The sequence below is a fragment of the Lithobates pipiens genome, unplaced genomic scaffold, assembly GCF_037356315.1.
Source record: "Lithobates pipiens isolate NorthernLeopardFrog02 unplaced genomic scaffold, aLitPip1_a1.2 Scaffold_23, whole genome shotgun sequence".
Taxonomy (NCBI): domain Eukaryota; kingdom Metazoa; phylum Chordata; class Amphibia; order Anura; family Ranidae; genus Lithobates; species Lithobates pipiens.
Window position 1 is genome coordinate 290,873,192 of NW_027507785.1, and position 22,952 is coordinate 290,896,143.

General features: G+C 40.3%; 1 protein-coding gene across 1 annotated transcript in view; it reads left to right on the plus strand.

Annotated features, from left to right (window-relative positions):
* The window catches only part of COL24A1 (collagen type XXIV alpha 1 chain), a 413,884-nt gene that overhangs the window by 236,041 nt on the left and 154,891 nt on the right, over window positions 1-22,952 (plus strand). Inside the window, exons 15-19 of the mRNA XM_077450311.1 lie at window positions 6,193-6,246; window positions 6,329-6,373; window positions 6,614-6,667; window positions 10,687-10,740; window positions 13,634-13,687. Of these exons, the coding sequence (XP_077306437.1) occupies window positions 6,193-6,246; window positions 6,329-6,373; window positions 6,614-6,667; window positions 10,687-10,740; window positions 13,634-13,687 (261 nt within the window). The remainder of the gene's footprint in view (window positions 1-6,192; window positions 6,247-6,328; window positions 6,374-6,613; window positions 6,668-10,686; window positions 10,741-13,633; window positions 13,688-22,952) is intronic.

Here is a 22,952-nt window from a genome sequence, read left to right on the forward strand (position 1 = left end):
AATACTGTTATACAGCAAAAATTAGAGGGCAGGAGAACCTGATCTAATGTGTAGATCTTGTTATTTTACTGTGTATTTGGCTTAAAAAAACAAACAGATTCTGCATATTTACTTTGAGAGTGTCCAATTGTTAGTGTTCCCTGCCACGTGCAGTGGTTCCATTCTCTCATCCTGACAATCCTGGAATTGTTGAATACCAAAGAGACTGATGTATCTGCAGCTCTGAAACAGATGGGAGGAAGGAGATACGGGCCACTGGAAAGGTGGGTATGATACCTCTTCTGAGAGAAAGAGCTGGGAACACTCCACTCAAAGCCACCTGTGAGGATCTGATGAGCTGCTGAAAAAATCCGGGTGCCTGCCTGGTCCGCAGCCAGGGAAACCCAATGGAAACATTTAAATCAAAAGAATTTATTGAAAGTCCATAAAATCAAGCGAACATGACAAACATCAATCCAAAAAAGGTGCTCACGGACGCATCGCACACAGACATTCTTAGCCCTTGTACACACGGTCGGAGATTCCGTCGGAATGTGTCCGATCGGAGCGTTTTGTCGGATATTCCGACTGTGTGTGGTATGCATCGGACTGTTTCCGTCGGAATATCCGAGGGACCAAATTTTCCAACTTGCCGGAAATATTTTCCGACAAACTGCTCCGATCGGACATACTCCGATCATGTGTAGAGAATTCCGATCGGACAAAGTGCCACGCATGCTCAGATCAAATTCCTACATCAAAGCTATTGGCTACTAGCCTGAACGTAGTCCCATCGTAACGAAATTACGTCATCACGTTCTGAAAGATCGGATTTTCCGACAACTTTGTCCGACCGTGTGTATGCAACAGTTTCAGACAAGATCCGACTGACAAAATCCGACGGATTTGGTTGTCGGAATGTCCGACCGTGTGTACAAGGGCTTACTCTTCACTGAGTAAGCACGTCTGTGTGAAACGTGTCCACTGAGTTTGTCATGTTTGCTTGATTTTATTGACTTTCAATATATTTTTTTGATTTTACTTCTGGATGTGCCGCCATTCTGCTTTGTTTCCACATGATACTTCTTCTATTGCATCTTGCGTTTTTGGGAGAAGGTGATGAGGGAGCTAAGAGGATGGTTTGTGTAATATTTTCAGATGAGGTTGGTGATGTAGCTTGGAGCAGAGCTATGGGTAGTCTTGTATGTTATATTATTTCTAATATTTTTAGTTTGGCAACTGTACACCATTGGAGGGACTGACAGAGTGGAGTCGTGGGCACTAAACAGTTGGTAGGATGAATGAGTCTAACAAAAACATGATGGACTGAAGAGGGGATAGTCTGTGTAAAGTAGGCCAATGAGGAGGGAGTTACAGTAGTCGAGTCAAGAGATAAAAAGGGAGTGAATGAGTAGCTTGGTATTGTCATTTGTATAGAAAGGGCATATTTTAGAAATGATACAGAAGTGAAGGCTACAAGAATTAGATATGGTTTGAAATGGGGGACTGGAAGGAGAGGACAAAGTGCAGAATTTCACCAAGCACCCTGGTATGAAGATGGGAGTGATACTGGGAGTTAGTTATGAACTTCAATGTAAAAGTTAGGTGAGGAGGCACTGGGGAAGAAATATTATGAACTCAGTTTTGGAAAGATTGAGTTTTAGAAAACATCCATACTGATATGTTGGTTAGTATTTACTCATTTTATAACAAAGTGTTCCTTTAGCAATGCAGAGTCAGTGATGGACAGAAACCCAGAGCGGCCAGTCATTATTCATTTTTATTACCGTAGCTTAGAGTAGGCAGACTAATGAAAACTGTGGGTGCTTTTTGTATGTATGTATCTTTGACCTCAAGTATCTGCTGCTTTCTTGAAGAGCGAAGAGGCTTGTATTTCAAGTGTGCTGATAATTTTATCAATGTTTGTATATGCATATATGAAATATATACATATATAGGCTCCATAGGCTATCCCCTCTTCAGTCTAACATGAATGCTGCTGCCAGACTTATCCACCTTACCAAACGCTCAGTGTCTGCCAACCCTCTCCTCCAATCACTACACTGGCTCCCAATCACCCAGTGAATTAAATTCAAAATACTAACCACAAAATACAAAGCCTTTCACAACTCTGCCCCGAGCTACATCACAAATCTTGTCTCCAAATATCACCCAAATCATCCTCGCCGCTCTTCTCAAGACCTCCTACTCTTCTCAAGCTCTCTCATCTCCTCCTCCCATGCTCATCTCCAGGATTTCTCCAGAGCCTCTTCCATCCTCTGGAACTCGCTACCTCCACTGGTCTGGCTATCCCCTACTCTTGCTACCTTCAGGCGATTTCTGAAAACGCATCTCTTCTTCTTCCACTTCCATCAGCTCATTCCCCACAGTTACAACCTTTTGTACCCCCTGCCCCATCCTATTAGAGTGTAAGCTTTCCTGAGCAGGGTCCTCTTAATCCTCTTGTATTTTATTGTATTGTAACTGTATTGCCTGCTTTTATATTGTAAAGTGCTTCATAAACTGTTGGCCCTATATAAATCCTGTATAATAATAATAAAATATATATATTTATATATATATATATTTATGTTAGGCTACAAGTGGTAGATGATCAGGCAATAGTGAGAGGTACAAAATTTTTACATATCCGTTATTGTATAATTTTGCGTACATACTATAGTTCTCTAAATATTACCTTTACAATGCAAGAAACAGGCTCTTTAGCACCACCTGTTGACCATGATGATGTTACACATCCAGCTCTGGTTGGTTTGGCCTATATTTATATCAAGCCTATCATTTTTTAATATCACAGATAGGGGTTGCTAATGTATATAGGATTATATACAGAAGGTAGCCATGGTCAGATATTGTTGACTGTTTAATAAAACCTGTCACATGTGAGGCAGGATGAGTGTTGTAAAGACCCCACTGCAGGAATAACCTTTAGGGTATGCGCACACTAGATCCACAGGTTTGTTTTAGTATGTTTTTTTTAATTAAAGCAAAAAATGCTCCCTGTAATAGAAGACTAAAGGTATACTCATAACAGGCATTGCTGCCTTGCACAGTGCCCAAGTATGATTGTCTCCACTTCCCCTCTGGTCTGAGCTCGCATTGTGCTGGGCCTGTGCATGCTTATTTCATTAACATTTGCAGCCAGACCACAATGATCCCTGCTTTTGTGGCCTGTAAGTGCTCAGTGATCAATGAGAGATTCATGCTCGGGCACGGTTAGCGATCACCCCTAGGCGTCCTTTGCCAAGGTCTCTCTAAACCATGACCCAGACCACCTCTTCCAGGCGGTCTGGGGTAAGATTTACTGTACTGTGCCTGAGCACTCTACAAAAGCAGTAACACTACACAAACTAACCAGGCTAACAATTCACCTAATGTGAGTACACCCTTACTGCCCAGCCCCCTCCTAAGCACTGTAGTTCCATCCAGAGGCCATTATCTCACTGCAGGATACAGCAGGCAATGGGGAACCAGATATCCGGCACACCTAGACGTGTGTCAGAGGGAGAAGGTTCTACTGCAGTGGTAACATTTCAAGATAGTGGATATTTCTGAACAGGTAAGTATTACAAGTGTTCAGACTGAGAGAAGGAGAGTAAAGGAGAGCTTAGGGATGATGCAATTAATCTTTTTTTGCCCAATAATAGACTTGGGGCATCCTGGACCATGCTTTAGCTATAGTATAGCCTGCAGTGTAGAGTGCAGAATCTGGCTATGCAATGTGGCAGGAGTGACGGACTTTACTGAATGAAGTGGATTAAAAGGCCTTTAGAAAGTAAAACTAGTATAATATTTAGTAATAACATTTCCTGATATAAATATACAGAGAGCATTTACAAATGTTTTTTTGAAATGCAGTCTCAAAAATACAGAACTGTAAACAAAAATATAAAAAAATACTTTCACGTAAACATCATCAGAACAATTTTTAAGTAGTTAACTCAAAATGTACTGCAGCTTCCCTTTAAAGCACTTTATAAAATATACTATAGAGCTTTTGGTTATGTTTACACATTATGATGCGGTCCAAGAGACAGACATTTCCCCTGTGTGAGAGAGAACTTCCTCTCATGGCATGGAAATTTATAGTTGATCGTTTTAAAAGTTACAGGATACTATTCCAAGTTTTATGACCAGAATGTGGTTACATTTTGTTATTTTACTAGCTAGAAAAGTTACATAATCTTTCTGGTAGTAATGTATCAGGCTTTTGTTTCTTCTGTAATACACTTTGTGAATATCTCCAATATGAATGATTTAATTCCTGAATTAACAGAGTCACTTTAGCTAGACGGCATTAAAGCACTAACCTCCCCAAGCAATATCCAATCTCCAGTTTCGCTCAACCTGTCCTCTTTGCTCATTCCCAAGACTTTCTTCCCCCGAACATCCTCATCTCCTCCTCCCATTCTCATTTCCAGGACTTCTCTAGAGCTTCTCCCATCTTTTGGAACTCTCTGCTTCAATCTGTCTACCTATCTCCTACTCTGTCCACATTTAGGTGATCCCTGAAAAGTTATCTCTTCATGGAAGCCTATTCTGCCTCCACCAAGAAAACTGTACTTCTGCCTTCCCAATCAGCTCATCCTTCAAAGTCATTACCTTTAGTGCCAGGTGCCCCTCCGTCTTAGATTGTGAGCTCCCATGAGCAGGACCCTCCTAATCCTCTTGTATTGAATTGTTTTGTAATTGCTCTGTCTCACTTTTTATTTAAACACTGTATTATAATGATAATAAGAATAATCCTTAAATACATACCTTTTTGGCAGGTGTCTTCAGTCTGGTCACATGATGGGGTCATCTTCCTTCTTTTTTGTCCTCAGCAGTGGGTGGGTTCTAAAACCTGTAGAGTACAGTTCTAGGACATGGCACCCTTGTCAACAGCATTCTCCTGTGAACCAAAAGCAGTTTCTTAATGCCACCCCAGAGGATTTTTCACTACAATCTGAGCACACAGAAAGAGGGCTGAATAATGCTGGGTGTCATTCAATATATAAGAAAACTGGGTGCTGGACATTGGTGCACTGAGTCTTTGGAGGAAAATGCCAGAGATAGGGTGGATTTTGGAGCCTTCACAATGCCATGATTGACCACATGTTTGCTCTGACAGACCTAACGCTCAGAGAAGGGGTGTTTTTTTTTGTAGTCTGAACTAGGCCTTTAGAGGCAGAAAGAGGCCAGCATATTTGACCTTATATTTTAAAACCTGCTTTGTTTGAGGATCACTTCCATATTTCAGTAATCTCCACTTTGGAATTGATGTGGTTGTCCTGATTTTATGCCTTTAAGTGGAACTCTGGCCTTTTCCAGAGGTCTATATTTGCATGCTTGTTCCAGGTCAGTGACTTTAAGTCTTGAAGTTATTATATTAGAATGACAGCCAAATAACTTGCATTTTTAGAAAGAAAGGTCAACAAAGTTAACCTCTTTACTTCCTCATTATAAATTACCTTAAAAGGCCATACAAAGCTGACTTCCTCCACCTTGTTTGACATTTGATTAAAGGATAAACTTTGGGTAGATATTGGCAAGGTTTAATATTTCTTACAGACTCAACACCTGTATTCCCAGCTCCACCCTCCTGGTTTGGCCAGTACAAAAATGATACCATTCCAGAAGAATTTTTTGTTTAGTTTACATTGCAAGGAATATAGATTTTGAGATCTCCTTACAGAGAAAATTGAGTACTGTCCGTGATACTTTTTTTATTTGCACTAACATACAATTTTTCAGGACAAGCTTTCGGGTATGTCCCCTTCTTCAAGGTCCAAGCAGTACTGATTTACAAATTTTTAAGCAGAATGTAAAACCAAAAAAAAAAAAAAAAAAAAAAAAAAAAAAAAAAAAAAAAAACACCTCTGAGGGAAAGAAGAGAGAAACAAAAAAAAAAAAAAAAAAAATGTAAATCAGTACTGCTTGGACCTTGAAGAAGGGGACATACCCGAAAGCTTGTCCTGAAAAATTGTATGTTAGTGCAAATAAAAAAAGTATCACGGACAGTACTCAATTTTCTCTGTCACAATTGCACTAATACGGCTACAATCACATTAAGTGAGATCTCCTTACTAAATGCATAGGGGGGATGCGGCCAACAAGCAGCCTTAACATCAGTTTTGGTAGACTGATCCTTTAAACTCATTGTCTGTAACCATGTGACGACAGATTATTATTGTTCGATCTCTTGTCATGCAGGGAGAAGTTGGACCAGCAGGCCCATCTGGACCACCAGGGATTCCTGGTCCTCAGGTATTATAATACAATATCTATATGTGATAATTACATGTAGGGTTATGCCAACAACAAAAAAAATCATTATTTTCCCTTTTAGGGCCTTCCAGGAATTATGGGACAGCTTGGACTGAAAGGTGATAAGGTGATCTAAATATTTCTATTATAAAAGTGACATATTATTACACATTAAACTCACACTTGTAATGTTAATCACATTTGTTGAAAGAATAATTAGCAACAAAGCCTTTTTGGTATGACATACTTGGCAGAAGTTTGGAATTTTAATTCTATTTAATTCTTGAGAATTTATACAGATATTGCTGCCAGAGAACCTGCAGAAGTGTTGTTGTTATATTATGACTTACAATGATATATTATGTAGGGTGAAGTTGGATTCTCAGGTGAACCAGGAGAGTCTGGCTATCCAGGAGATAAGGTAGGTCATGCATAACAAATTAACATGTAGATTATGTTTCTGATGAAAGCTCTGTTAAGATATAATAGTCTTGGACTGAGAGCTGGCCACAATATTTCAAACAACATCCAAAGCACCCGCTGTAAAATCTTTTGGAATTAAACTGTGATTCCAGAGATGCAGTTTGACACCCAGTATATCAACAGAGGTGAATGGGAGCATCATGGACATGCTGATAAATGCAATCCATTGGGTTTCAAGAAATTGCTCCAAATAATGTGGTTTAATGCTAATTGGCTCAATTTCTTAGGGACACAGTTTGCATAGCAAATATATTATTCCCATGTAGGTTGGATACCTCCACATATAGATTAACAGAATTCTGTACAAACACTATGGGGGTTATTTACTAAAGGAAAATCCACTTTGCACTGCAAGTGCACTTGGAAGTAAAGTCGCTGTAGATCCGATGGGGACATGCAAGGAAAATAAGAAACAGCATTTTAGCTTGCACATGATTGGATGATAAAATCAGCAGAGCTTCCACTCATTTCAGATCTACCCCTTAGATTTAGAGAGACTGCCATTTCAAGTGCACTTGCAGTGCAAAGTGGATTTGCCTTTCATAAATAACCCCCTATATGTTTATGGGATTCAGGTGTAAGTACCTTTTGAGCATACATTAATGTGGAGAACTCTGTAGAATATGTTGATACATAGAAAAATATGGGTTGTTAGTTCATTTTAAAAGAAACACACACACATACCCAAAGCAAAATATCAGCCCCGCACTGCTTCACATGCCTTTTATTGTGAGGTGTCAAAAGAAGTCCCTAAAATACTTGTCTTTCATAAAGAGCCCTAGGGCCATCCTTAATGGGAATTTATAAAACCGAATTCTGATATTTAATCTCATAATTCTAACTTGAAACTTTTAATGTCGGAATTCTGACTTCTAATCTCAGAATTGTTACTTTAAAACTCAGAATTTTAACTTTGAAAATCAGAATTCAGACTTTAACCTTAGAATTCTGCCTTTAATCACCAAATTTTTTAATCACCAAGTTTTTTTTTATTAAGTCAGAATGCTAAAATAATAAAGTCAGAAATCTGAGTTTTAATCTCAGAATTCTAACATTTAAATTTAAAGTTTTGACATAATTATCTCAGCATTGTGATAAAAAAACTGAGAATTTAGTTGGTAAAGGCAGAATTGTGAGGAGGTTAAAGTCTGAATTCAAAGTTACAATTCTGAGTTTTAAAGTCAGAATTCTCAGATTAAACGTTTTCTGACGGATTTATGATTTTTAAAGTTAGAGTTTTGAGATTAAAAGTCAGAATTCAATTTCTTACATTTTCTTTAGGCTAGCCCCAAGACTCTTTATGTAAGACTCTATTAATCAGAACTCTGATTTTTAAACTCAAAATTCTGGTTGTTAATCTGAGAATTCTGACTTTACAACTCACAAGTGTGGAGGTTTAGGAGATATTTCCAGCACCTACAGGTAAGCCTTAATATAGGCTTACCTGTAGGTAAAAGTGGTTGTACAGGGTGTAAAACCACTTTAATAAAAACCTCAGAATTCTCTGATTAAAGGCAGAATTCTGAATTTAAAATCAGAACTCTAAGTTTGGTAGTTACACTTGTTACAATAAAGCCGATGTCTATGGTGCATGCACACTTTAGAAAGGGCGGATCTAAAGGGGTCATGCCGTGACTGGCGACCCCTGTGCGCACACGCGGGAGTGAAATCACGTGACTCTGGCTAGTCACAGAGCCAGATTTTGCGGCCCTGGAAGGAAGAGGGGTGTTGAAGGCTTCGGTTTCACGTAAGTGACACATAATGGGCTACTATGCGGTGCATAGTAGCGCATTATGCTTTACCTTTGCAGGGAAATAAAGAGGAAGTAAAACCCATCAGGGTTTATTTGCTCTTTAAGACAAAATGCTGAGATAAAAATTCTGAATTCTGAATTTTAATCTCAGAATTCTAACCTTAAAATGTTACTAAACCTAAAAACGTTTTTTACCTTAATGCATTGCTTGCATTAAGGTAAAAAAAACTTTCACTGTCTCTGTACCCCTCCCCCCCCTTCCCTGTGTGAAGGGGAAGAGAAGGGAGAATAGATCAGCGTGTGCAGGGCTACATCTTTTCTCCCCTTACTTCCTCTTTACACTGCATTCGAGCAGCAGTAGGAGCCATTGGCTCTTGCTGCTGTCAATCAGAGGAAGTGAGGGGCGGGCTTAAGTCCCCCTGTGTAAGTCTATAGAGAGCAGCTCTGTAGACACACAGCTCAGGAGTGCAGGGAGTACCTCGCCACCATAGCTAGTGTCTTGCTATGGTAGTCCCGCAGAAGGAGAGGAGGAGCTGAGAGGAAGAGGAAGATGTGCTAGAATGCATCACATACTAGCTCATTATGAAATACTTACCTTAGAATGAAGCTGTTGCAGCTACACCGCTGTCACCGGCGAGGTGTCTCCCAGAGTTATTTCCGGGCTCGTGGGCTGCGGCGGTTTGATTGGCCAGAGCCGCGATAATGTCACTCCCGCCCATGTGCGCTGGGATACCACCAGTCACAGCACAGCTACTGAAGAATCGTCACGAGCGAGCCATTCCTTCAGTGCACATGTACCTAAGGTATCGACACATGGGGATAGAGTGAATATCTCCTAAACGGTACAAGTATAGGAGTATAGGATATTCACGGTACCTACAGGTAAGCCGTCTTATAGGCTTACCTATAGATAAAAGTGGTAGTAAAGGGTTTACAACCACTTTAAAGCTCAAAATCACCTGTCCTTACCCATCAGAATTTTCTTATGCTGTAGAGTGGGATAATTAGATCTGTAAATTGTTTTTTAGTAGACATTTTCCTCCCATTTCCCGTGGTCTATTTTGAGTGGAAAAAAATGTCAGACTTTGTACTTCCTGCCACATTCACCAACAGGGAAAGTGAACTGCAGTTAGGAAACCCAAGTACTTAGAGCAGGGGTCTCAAACTCAATTTACCTGGGGGCCGCTGGAGGTAGATTCTGGGTAAGGCTGGGCCGCATCAAGTTTTCCACAAAAACCTTTAGGGTGGGCACGCACCTGTCTGGTTTATAAAAATAGCACTCCTCCACTCTGCTGTGCCCCCCTGTATATTTCTTGCCCTGTATGCTAATACTGAGCATCAAGGAGGAAGAGACGCCGGATTTTCTCAATGGGCGTCTCCTTCTCCATGTGCCTCAATCCAATCACAGTGAGAGTCACAGCCAGGAAGAAAAAAACTCCTTGTCTGTGACACTCTTTGATGTGATTGGATCACAACACAGCCAGGGAGAAGGAGACGCCCATTGAGAAACCCCTGCGTCTCCTCCTCCCATGCAGGGCCTCCAATGGCAGAACGTCCTGTCGCCTGAACGGGAAAGAGAAGAAAAAAAGTGAGGCGTGGAGAGCGTGACTGACAGGCTGGTACTTGCCTCTCCGTGTCCCTCCCATCGAAGAAGATGAAGTCGCCGCTCTGAACGCACTTGGTGCAGGTCAGCGTCCGGCGGTGTTACACAGCGGGCAGCGCTCCACCGCCACTTACTCCCCCTGGTGAGACGCCGAGGTACTGTACTTGGCGGTGGAGCGCTGCCCGCTGTGTAACATCGCCGGAGGCTGACCTGCACCAAGTGCGTTCAGAGCGGCGACTTCATCTTCTTCAAGTACCGGAGGGAAGGTGGCTAAGTGCTTTTCCAGGCGGGGGGCCGCAAAATATTGTCCCGCGGGCCGCAGTTGGCCCGCGGGCCGCGAGTTTGAGACCCCTGACTTAGAGCATAAAGGATTTGTTTAATTGTTAAAATTGATCTTAGCACATATAGAAATCTCTGTGACACTACGTTCATTCAAATTGTTATTATTTTATCACGTTTTATGTTTCTTATGATATTATCTGAAATTAAAATGTATATATATATAAATATATATTTATATATATATATATATACAATATATATATATATATATATATATATATATCTATTGTCTTGTTGTTGACGCTTTTTTTCTCAACAGGGAGTGATAGGTTTGCCAGGGCCACCAGGACCGAAAGGAAAACAAGGACCCCCGGTATGTCAGCCTGTTTTAGTTTACAAGTAAGATCAACAATAAGAATGCTACTTAGAATGTTTTTATGTAGAGTTGAGGTTTTACTTGGTGTTAGTTCATGGAAATCTCATTCAGCAATTTGTGAGAGAACTGTGGATGAAGAACTTATATTTATAAAATACAAAGAACAGGGTTCCCTCCTTATGGGATTTTAATGGCCCCAGTTGTGATATAACAACCATAAACAAAATACGTATTATATATAAAAATAGAAATGTATTATGCTATAAATGATTACAAAAAATACATGACATACAGATACTTGCTGTAAAAAGAAGTGGCTAATATAATTACATGACAACATGACATAATGACTGGATGTTATGAGGGTCCTGAAAGACCACAATATAGAATGCACGCTTTACATCCAACACGTTGCAGAAATTACTTTCTTCTTCAGGGAGGTATCAATAGATGCAGACATTCATACTATAAATGCAAATGGATAAGGTTTAAACCAATCCACCACTGGGGCCATTAAAATCCCATAAGGGGGGACCCTGTTCTTTGTATTTTGTACACAGGGATGTTGGCCCACACTTAGTCCTCTCTATCTCAGCTCTCTCTCTGTATTATTTTTTCTTATTATATTTATAAAAGAACTTTGCTGTCAACTAAGGGCTTCTTCACACGGACAAGTCTGTGTACGGAGCCCGCTGAGCAAGCAGATGACAGGTCTGTCTCTGCACTCTGTTCAGGGATGGACCTGTCAGAGCTCCACTCTCCCCTATGGGGGATTGGATGAAGATGGTCCGTAGAACGCGTTTTCATCCAATCCGCAGGCGGATGGAAAAGAAGGGTTTTCCTCCGTCACACTTTTTCGTATCGGAGCGGGTCGGATTTCAGCGGACATGTCACCGCTGACATCCGTCGCTCCATAGAGGTCTACAGGGTGTCCGTTCAGGTCCGACCTAAAAAACTGACAGGCGGACCTGAAGGGATCATCCATGTGAAAGAGGCCTGTGTACATGTTATCAAAATAATACATTTTGGGAACTAAAGGCTAAATATCGGAATCTATAACACCCTATGGAGGCAGGCACTTAAAAAAACTGCAGTGGGGAGGAAGTTGTTCAGTCTGTATTGTACAATTGAAATAGTTGTCGATGGATGCCTTGCTCTTCTTTTTAGAGGCAACTCAGTTATCAGTAGCAGATATGTGCACCTGGGCAGAGAAAAACTTTAATGTCTTGAAGTGAAACCGTGATCAACTTACACATATTCAAGTATTTTACATATTAATAAAGACTCAAGGATGGGGAGCAGAGTGAGCTGAGCTGCTGAGTCACTGCTTAAAAGAGGGGAGCTGGGTGAGCTGAGCTGCTGCAAGAGCAACTTGGGTGCCTTCAGTGCTTCTGTAGTGAAATTATCTAATGGATTTCTCCACAGCAGCTGCAGTTACAGAGGGCAGTGGAGACTTGTTTTAACATTCACTTGTTAGGATTATGTAAAGATGTGAATGTCTATAGCCTAGCCCCAGTTCACTTTACTATCTCTATTAGATTCTTTGCAGAGTTGCAAGGGGTAGCACCAAAAGAGGGTAGAGATTCCTGCTAAGAAATTAAATTCTATAGCATTGTAACATGGAATGTCTTACAACTATAGCCAACACTACCAGCAAGAACTGGGTCCATGATCATATTGTTAGTTATAGCTACACGTTAAGGACCAAAAATACTTAATGTATGTCTATTTTTGAAGCTCAGGCATTGTTAGTATTTAAATGCAGTTGACATTTCAATGAAAGTATTTGATGATGTAGTTAGGATCAGTGTTAAGCCCCAATAACTAACAGAGCAAGTTTATTTATGAAGTGAAAGAGAATTCCTAATATAAAGAGAGGATTGGAGAAAATATTTAAAAGGGGATTACTATTTTCATTCGTTGGGAATGAAAATGGAAAAGTGCTCTGTAAAGAGGCCGCTTATGTCTGACATGGGAGTTTAAACATCTTACCCAGTTAGTCAGCAGTCTTTGCGCGAAAGAGCTGGAGCTGCTCAGTTGTTTTTTTATACTCACAGTTTTTACAGGTTGGATCATTATAAGATAGAATTATGATATAGAAAGTCACGTGGGTACCATAGCTTTTCACTTAGCTTAGTGAATGAGGTTAAGCTAACTGACAATTATGCACAGCTTCAACTTATTCACTTTTGAAAAGTAAGCATGCCCTACTCCTTTAGTAAACCAACCCCTTTTTGTCTGTGTTGTTGCTCTGAAGGTTTCCCTTTAGCAGAGGAGTATCCTGAATAATACAGGCTTCCCCAAAATGGAACCCCAGTAAAGGGTCAAAATCTGTGAAAGGGGGGAAAGTGAAAATTCTCAGCGATCAGTTTGTCAAATGGACAATTAATCAGTTATTTAACTAATTTTTCTAGGCAGGTTTAGTTTACAATTTTTTCGGTAGATGTTAGAAGGTTAAACCACCTAATGGCCCATTTTGCCTAAGGGTTTACAGGAATGTTTATTGTTTCCAGGTTGGGCATTCTTAAAAAGTGGTTCCACTTAAACAATTTTTTTTAATGTATTTTATGTTATAGCAAATTGCAGTATAAGATTATTAAATCTCAGGATGGGAGGGGATATGTGTAAAGCTGATTATTCTTAATTACCTGCTAAAGTTCACTTAGCTGGTGGCCCTGTTGACAACCTCCCGCCAGACACTATTTAATTCAGAATTGTATGGAAAATTGTTGGCCTACAGCGACTGTATCCTGCGGGAAGAACAAACAAACATTACCACTTGATGGCCAACTTAAGCTGGGATACTCACACTTCAATGTGTGGGTGCTTGCAAATATAACTGTATCATATTTATAACATGATCATTATTAACATACATTTTTTTTTTCAGGGAAAAATTGGCGATCGAGGACCACAGGGGTTGCCAGGCCCTCCTGGACCTGAGGTAACAACAGCATTAACCAAACAAGCATAACCATTATTTGTTGTGTTTGAAATATATTACCATTTTAACATTTTTCAATTACATTTTTAACTCTGTGTTTGTTAGGAAAAGTGATTTGTGCATTGTTTAACAGTAGGGTGTCCTGTCACCAAATACACAAAAATAATATATGTATATGTAAAAGGTTTAAAAACAAAAACCTTCAATAATTAATTACTCTGCATAACAGAGTTTAAAGAGGAAGTAAACCCAGTATGTTTTTTCTTTTTTTGTAAATATATGTATACTTTAAAGTATTGCACATCAAAATCGGCAAAAAACGAGCTTTGAAAATACCTTATTTCTCTTTTATATTAGTTTGTGACTTCCGGGTATTGGCCCTGCCATTTTAACTCCTATATGTTGAATAGTTTGTGGACGTCATTTCCACCCTTACTATTTTTCCTTATCCAAATCTCGCGCATGCTCCATAGCCCCGAAACCGAGCCTCTAGCTCAATTGCCGTTACTAGAACAAGAGGTAAAGAGAAATATTTTACTGTGGACTCCTGTCCACAAGGACAGCTGTCTTAGAGAGGGTTCATTTTAAAGATTTACTTTCATTTCCTGATGCTTTTTTAGGACAGGAAGCGAAGGGAAATTTTTCATTTAGACAAAGAAAACAAAACATTAAAAATGATAGGGGATATGGCTGACCATTGCCTTTTGTTCTTGATTGTTGTATGCCTGTTGGGCTGGTTGTCCAAAAGACTTGAAGGTATCTTAGCTACTTGTTGGAACACAGGCTTTTCCCTCCCAGGGTTCCCTTATATAGTCAGGAGACAAAAGTTTCCTGTTATGGCCGAATGTTGTGGCCTTTTTTTTGTCATTTGCCTTTTGATTGTACACTAATGTAGCTTCTCTTGGCCAAATGTTAGTGCCTTACAAATGCCATTTTCATTTTCTTTTACCAAATATATAGGTGTTTTACTCTTCTCTAGACCATCCAAAACTAAAGTGTTACATTTTGGTTAAAGTCATGTTAACCCATAGCAACCAATTACCAGTCTACAGATCATCGACAAATAAAAATCTAGTGGGCTATTGGATTTTTGTATTTCATTGTTGCTTTTTGAACTGGCTTGAAAAAAACTCTTGTAGGGTTTTGGCTACAGTTACCTCTTAATAGTTGAGCCAAAGTAACCAAAACGACATGTTTATACTCAGCAAAAAACACTATTAACACCCATTAACCTTTGCTATGTTAAATTACATTATTAATAATGACTGATTACTGTTTACATTGGATAATCAGGAGCTTACCCTGCTTGATTAGAAAGTACACCACTCCTAAGAAAATAGGCAAAGCATACATGAAAAAACACTGGAAAAGATTTTTGATGTATGAGCGACTTTTAAAATAGTAAATTGATCATACTATGTTTTTCTAGTAAAAAGTAGGGTATGGTGAAATCCCAACTAAATATATACTATACGGTATATATAATAAAATGTTAATTTTAGCTCTTTTGTTTCTTTTGGAAACAATTTTTGTTTCCTTTATTTGCACCTGTTGATCCTGCCAGTAACACACTTGCTTGTCCATAACATAGAAGAGAATGGTCGGATTTCCTTTATTAGTTACAGGCATATACAAAGGCTTCCTCTAATTTATGTAGCTATGAAGAAGATACTAATTATTTGCAGGGGTACCCTGGCTTTATTTCTATAACATACTTACCATCTGTTTCCTTAATCCCCTCAGGTGAGTCCATTACAGTAAGCATAGTAAATCCAGGTCTTCCTGTTCTCATCACGTTTTCCTACCAGATCTCCTATGTGATGAATTGTCCTCTGTGCCCCTTCTTTTGTCCTGGAGCAGGATTTGAATCCTAATAGTTTGCAAACCTCTCAAAGGAAGAGGAAAATCAATACCAGACAGCTTCAGATCATCTATGACCATGATAATACACTTGTTAAGTGTCTTGTGCTGACCAAATTGACAGTGATCTTGGCTGTGGCTCTTAAACACATGGCAAAATGTATACTTGAATAAGTATTAAACATGACTAAACCTTGAGCAGGTTAAAAGTTAAATCCACTGTACATCTGAGACCCATGTTACAATTTGGAAAATGTGATTAGGGATGGGGGAGAGAGGTCAATCCTAAATCTCTATTGAAACCAGAGTTATCCTTCAAGGCTATACTTCAGTACAACTCAAAATGAAATACCATAGGGTCTTATTTGGAACTACCCTTGATTTTAAAATATCAATGTTGGATTCCTCTTCTACATCTTAGTTGCTACAGGTTACTACTATTACTATTAAGCACAAAATTGTTTATAAAACCTAATCATTTATAGTTTTTATTTTTTAATATGCTTATCTACAGTTTTGAGACCACCAATTCTGTGCTTTTGCTAGGCAGGTTTTCACAGCTTCACCCAATTTTGGCCTCCTCCTTATAAGGCAAATATGTATTTGTCAGGACCACCGCTCTCTCAAGCATTAAAGTGGAAGTTCAGTCAAATCCCAACTACAACCAAACTTGCTCCCACCCCCATTCTAAGCCTATTCTAACTACTCTTTGAAAGAAAGGATGTGTATACATACAGTATGTCACAAAAGTGAGTACACCCCACACATTTTTGTAAATATTTTATTATATCTTCTCATGTGACAACACTGAAGAAATGACACTTTGCTACAATGTAAAGTAGTGAGTGTACAGCTTGTATAACAGTGTAAATTTACTGTCCCCTCAAAATAACTCAACACACAGCCATTAATGTCTAAACCGCTGGCAACAAAATTGAGTACACCCCTAAGTGAAATGCTGCAGCTCAGTTTCAGGGTCTTGGCAATCTTCTTATAGCCTAGGCCATCTTTATGTAGAGCAACAATTCTTCTTTTCAGATCCTCAGAGAGTTCTTTGCCATGAGGTGCCATGTTGAACTTCCAGTGACCAGTATGAGAGAGTAAGAGCAATAACACCAAATTTAACACACCTGCTCCCCATTCACACCTGAGACCTTGTAATACTAACGAGTCACATGACACCAGGCAGGAAAAATGGCTAATTGGGCCCAATTTTGGACATTTTCACTTAGGGGTGTACTCACTTTTGTTGCCAAGTGTACAGTGTACAGCTTGTTTGTTATACAAGCTGTACACTCACTACTTTACATTGTAGCAAAGTGTCATTTCTTTAGTGTTGTATTTACAAAAATGTGAGGGGTATACTCACTTTTAAGAATGAAAAGAGGATGCACCAACCTTGCACATTACCCAAGTAATATTTATTAACCATTTCAATACCGGGCCTACTCTGGCACTCCTGTCCTACATGTAAAAATCATAATTTTGTTGCTAGAAAATTGCTCAGAATCCCCAAAAATTATGTCTTTTTAGCATACACGCTAGGGAATAAAATGGCGGTCATTGCAACTTTTTATCTTGCATGGTATTTGAGCAATAATTTTTCAAACACCCTTTTTTTGGTGAAAAAAATTTCATGAATTAAAAAAATAACAAAATAGTAAAGTTAGCCCAATTAAAAAAAAAAATAATAATTTTTTATATATATAATGTGAAAGATAATGTTACGCCAAGTAAATAGATACCCAACATGTCATGCTGTAAAATTGAACACACTCATGGAATGGCACCAAACTTCGGTACTTAAACATCTCCATAGGCGACGCTTTACATTTTTTTACAGGTTACCAGTTTAGAGTTACATGGAAGGTCTAGTGCTGGAATTGTTGCTCTTGCTCTAATGCACGTGTGGTTTGAACGGTGGTCTCACATGTGTGGTGTGAATGGTGTTTACATATGTGGGTGGGACTTACGTGTGTGTTCGCTTCTGAGTGCGAGCTACCAGGGACAGGGGTGTGTTAAAAAAAATATATTATTTTACTTTATTTTTTTATTTTTACACTTTTACAAATTTTTATCACTTTTATTCCTATTACAAGGAATGTAAACATCCCTTGTAATAGGAATCAATCATGACAGGTCCTCTTTGTGGAGAAATGTGGGGTCAATAAGACCCCAGATCTCTCCTCCAGGCTGGAAAGCATGTGATCGAAGAAAAAAAATTCAGCAATCTCATGCTGACAGCCGCGATCACAGCTTTGTTTACAAGCGGGGTCTGGGAGTGACGTCATAACATTGCGCCCGGGCATCCGACGGTCATAGAGATTACTGGTGACCATCTGGTCACTGGAAATCTCTATGGTCATCATCAGAAGGCATCCAATTCTTTCTCATGGCACGGGAGAACCCGGAGAAGCACCGGATGGCGGCGGGAGGGGGGGGGGGGCGTACCCTCCTGTCACCTATAAGAACGATCAAGCAGTGGAACTGCCGCCATCACCGCTCTTATCATGTACAGAATTGCTGGCTGCAAATAATGATATCTGAATGATGCCTGTAGCTGCAGACATCATTCAGATATCCCAGCATAAAGTCAAGGACGTCATATGACAGAGTGTGGTATTTAAGTGGTCCAAATCAAGAAGAAGGAAACATACTCACAAACAAGTGGATAGTAAAAGCATAATAAAGTCCACAATGGACAAAAAGCAACCAGGTCACCAGGACTGTGTCCGACACGCTGGAGGACCTTCCAGATGGCTGACGTGCTTCGAGGGGAGATCCCCTCTTCCTTGGAGCCCTCAGTGTTCCCGTTGGTTATCCCCTGACCCTTGGAAGGCAGCAAGGCCTGGGTATGTACTGGGAGCCATGGGAATTCCAGGCTTCTTCCACTGGCATCGCACCAGCGTTGAGCGCAGGAGATTTTGTTTGACTGTGTACTCGCTTTTGTACCTATACTGAGGATGCTCCGGTTTTGTCACATGATTGTCTTCAAGTGGCAGCTTCAGTGTAGAGAAGGAACATCCGATAACAGATGCTCCATAATAAGCCCGTGGGTGATGGCACTGCATAGGCTCTGCAGCCGTTGATGGCGAACTCTTCTCTTCACTTAATCCAGCCACTGGGGAGATCATTTGATCGGACCAGAGCACCTTCAGAATAGGTAAGTATAGACATCTTTCCTTTTACAGGGTAGTTAGAATAGTCTGTGGGTGGGATCAGGTTTAAGTATAGTTAGGATTTAACTGAACTTCTGCTTCAAGAAAATGTATATTTTTTTACCCCTTCTCACATATAATCATTAATGCTATTTTTTCTTCCTGTGCTCTCCTTTGTAACCACAGAGTAATGTGCAATTGAAACCACACAGCCATATGTGCACTGTATCTAAAGATTTAGACAACATTTTTTTATTACTTTTGGACCATACCTTCTGCAGCTCTTTAAAGTGTATGTAAAGCCAAAATAGTTTTTTAGTTCTGAGTAGAGATGGAAAGAGAGTTAACAATGTCCGGCTTTTATTGCATTCTGTGTCCCCTCGGGGTAGGTTTATTATTATTATTCACGATTTATATATCATCTCAATTTGTCCTGGTGTCCATTGATACTGGGACTGAAATTGTATGGGAATCCCAAATTTGTATGGTTATTAACAGAAATAGAGGGGAGTAGAGGGGACATTTGATTTGGCAACCACCAAGAAATTGGTAAATTTCCCTCACTTTGAAGAGGGTTTTAAATCTCTCCCACTGACATTCTGCTTTAAAAATACCCGTCCTGCTGCCTCCAATGTTAAAGTCCCCTGTAGTGAAGAGCAGACCAACCTAAATAATGTTCAGCATCCGCCACACTTCAGGGTGTGTTGGATTCTTGTTCCCTCTGCTCCTCTTTGTGGTTCCTTCTGCTCCTACACTACTTCTGTGTCCTGAAGTGATAAAGGAGATGTTGGGTAAAACCACAGGGTGCAGTAGGGAATGTTGGCATCTGACACCCCTGGAGGTTTTTACAGTAGATTCTTTCCTTAAAGCGTTTGTCAACCCAAAAAAAAAATCCTGATCCTGTTCCCTTAAAGCATGTTATACAGCACAGTGCTTGTGCTGTGTCATTTGGCCCCCTGTATACCCTAAAAAACGTAGCTGATCCTGCCTGGCTATACCCTCCCCCCTGCAAACAGACCACGATAATCATAGCCGCTAAGCCCCTGATACCGTGGTTTGTTTGAGTGATTCCGTCAGCCACAGCTCTCCCTGTCTATGTCCTCTGTCCTCCTCCTCCCTCACCTCCCTCCTCATATCTGGGCCGAACCCCCTCCCCGCTCCTTTCGTACCCATAATAAATCTTCCTAAATCTTCCTATCCCCTCTGTATCATTAGAACATCTGTCCCTGTGCTTGTGTAATGTAAAAACTCCACTGATCTGTACCTGTATAAACAGCTCCTGGGGCCCAGCTGATCGTCGGCTCTCTCTCTCCCGCCTCCTCAGCTGACGTCAGCAGGACCGCCCGCAGCTGTGAGCCGAGACAGACAATAGGAGAGCAATCAGCTGTGTGCCCGGAGCAGGGCTTATATCATTACAGATCCGCAGACTTTTTATATTACACAAGCACAGGGACACATGCTCTTATAATACAGAGGGAATAGGAAGATTATATTACAGTGGCTTAAAGTAGTTGTAAACCCACAAAAACAAAACAAAACAAACAAAAAAAAACCTGCAAGACATAGGCATAATGAGCTAGTATGGATAGCATATTAGCTCATTATGTATTACTTACCTTAGATCGAAGCCCCCACAGCGGTCCTCATTCACCGCTCCAGCCGGCGACATTGCTTCCAGAGTTACTTCCGGATATCGCGGGCTCTGACGATGTATTTGGCTGGAGCCGCGATGACGTCACTCCCATGCATGCACATGGGAGCCGCCGGTAAAGGCACAGTCTAACTGAGGCAATGGCATGCACATGCCATTGCTTCAGTGCACATGTGCCGATGACGTTGGCACATGCAGATACAGGGTTTAGGAGATATCCAGGGTAGCTACAGGTAAGCCTTAGTATAGGCTTACCTGTAGCAAAAAGTGGTTGTAAAGGGTTTACAACCACTTTAAAGACAGTGGAATACGGGCAGCAAGACAGGTAAGGGTTCTTTTTTTTTTTTACTGACAAATTGTTATCATTTACCTGGTTAAGTCTAGGTTTACGCTGTATTTCCTGCTAAGTTTAAATCAAGCAACCTTCAAACTAACTTCTATGTTAGACCAATTTATATCTGTAAATACTGCTAAATTTCCTGCATTTAAGGTCCATGATGCAAACAGTCCAGTTTCCCATCCTTGTCATCTTGTTCATTATCACACTGAGAAAGTTGGTGTTGGCTTAATAGATTGGCCGTAGATACCAGGATTTATTTTATTTCCCAGGCACTTTTCTCAGAGTGCAAATTAAACAATACAGATATAGTTGCAATATTATTATATGTCTAATAGTGTTCCAATCATGAATTCCAAGACAAGCAGAGTGTTGGCCTGTGGCAGGCTACATAAAATATATAAACGCTTGTGCGCACTAATAAAGTTATTAGCATAATATACATAATCAAATCCCCACAAATCACTTCCAACTATATGAAAGAAGTCATGTATAAATACTCCAGTTAAACGTATATATTAACCACTTTCAGACCGGACCATTTTGCTGCGTTGCTTTAACTAACAATTGCACGGTTGTGCAACGTGGTTCCCAAACAAAATTGATGTCCTTTTTTCCCCACAAATAGAGCTTTCTTTTGGTGGTATTTGATCACCCCTGCAGTTTTTATTTTTTGTTCTATAAACAAAAAAAGAGCGTCAATTTTGAAAAAAAACGCATTATTTTTTACTTTTCGCTATAATAAATATCCCCCAAAAATATATAAAATATTTTTTTTTTCCCTCAGTTTAGGCGGATACGTATTCTTCTACATATTTTTGGTAAAAAAAAATCGCAATAACCGATTATTGATTGGTTTGCGCAAAATTTATAGCGTTTACAAAATAGGGGATAGTTTTATGGCATTTTTATTAATATTTTTTTTTTTACTAGTAATGGCGGCGATCAGCGATTTTTATTGTGACTGTGACATTATAAATCGGACATTTTTGACACATTTTTGGGACCATTGTCATTTATACAGCAATCAGTGCTATACAAATGCAGTGATTCCTGTGTAAATGACACTGGCAGTGAAGGGGTTAACCAGGGGGTAAGTGTAGGGGTTAAGTGTGTCCTAGGGGCGTGTTACTAACTGTGGGGGGCTGGGCTGTGTGTTAGTGAACACTGATCTCTGCTCCAATCACAGGGAGCAGAGATCAGTGTCACTTGTTCCTAGGCAGAATGGAGAGATGCTGTTTACATCGGCATCTCCCTGTTCAGCCTCCCCGTGAGAAGATCGCGGGTATCCCTGTGGCGATCAAGTCCGCGGGACCCGCGACCAGACTCACAGGGGTCCCACCCGGCACACGCGCACGCTGCCGGTGGCACGCACGAGATGGCAGGGCGGCAATTGCAACTGGACTTACCTGTACGCCAGTTTGCCTTGCCGTGCCAATCTGCCAACGTACATTGTCGTGCGCCATTTGGGAACTGGTTAAGATCCAGGCAAAATAAAAATGTATTAATCATATATAGGATTGTTGCTTGGGGAGTGTGGCTGCCCATGGAATGAAAGACACAGTGACAGTATAATACGGACAAGAAAATCTGGGTTGTAGGATGTTCATATTTTTGACTGAACGGCATGCATAAAGTTTAATGATACAGATGGGTGCAGCCTGTCAATTCCAGTACATAGAGTTAACACTAATGGCCCCAGCAGGTGGGCGAGCTGGAAATTCAGGTGCAGGAATCTTGCCTGCCGGATTGATAAAGTTGACGTGGGATTGAGGCCGGGTTCACACTATACTACACGACAGTAGTACGACTTTCATCCTACTTTGCTCTGCGACATCTGTCCTACATTGGTCCTACATCCATCCGACTTTCATGAACAGGATACTACTTTGATCCGACTTTTCAGATAGTACGACTTGTCCTTTGACCAATCAAAACTAACACACAATGGGAGGGGATACAGAAGGGGGCAGGAAATAACACAATGTCAGATGCCAAAGTCGTATGGTTAGGACAAGGATCCCACTTTGATCCTACTTTAATGATAGTCAGTGGGCTGGAGTAGAATCAAAGTCTGACCAAAGTAGTACAGGGAGCATTTTCAAAGTCGGACCAACTTGTGTCGGACCAGTTAGGACTGATCCCATGGGGAAACATTGATTTTCACATGTCATGTGACATGAGCTCCCAATGTCGGAGCGTTTGTTGTACCGGTGTGAACCCGGCCTTAGACCACCAGAATTTACCCAAATTAGACCA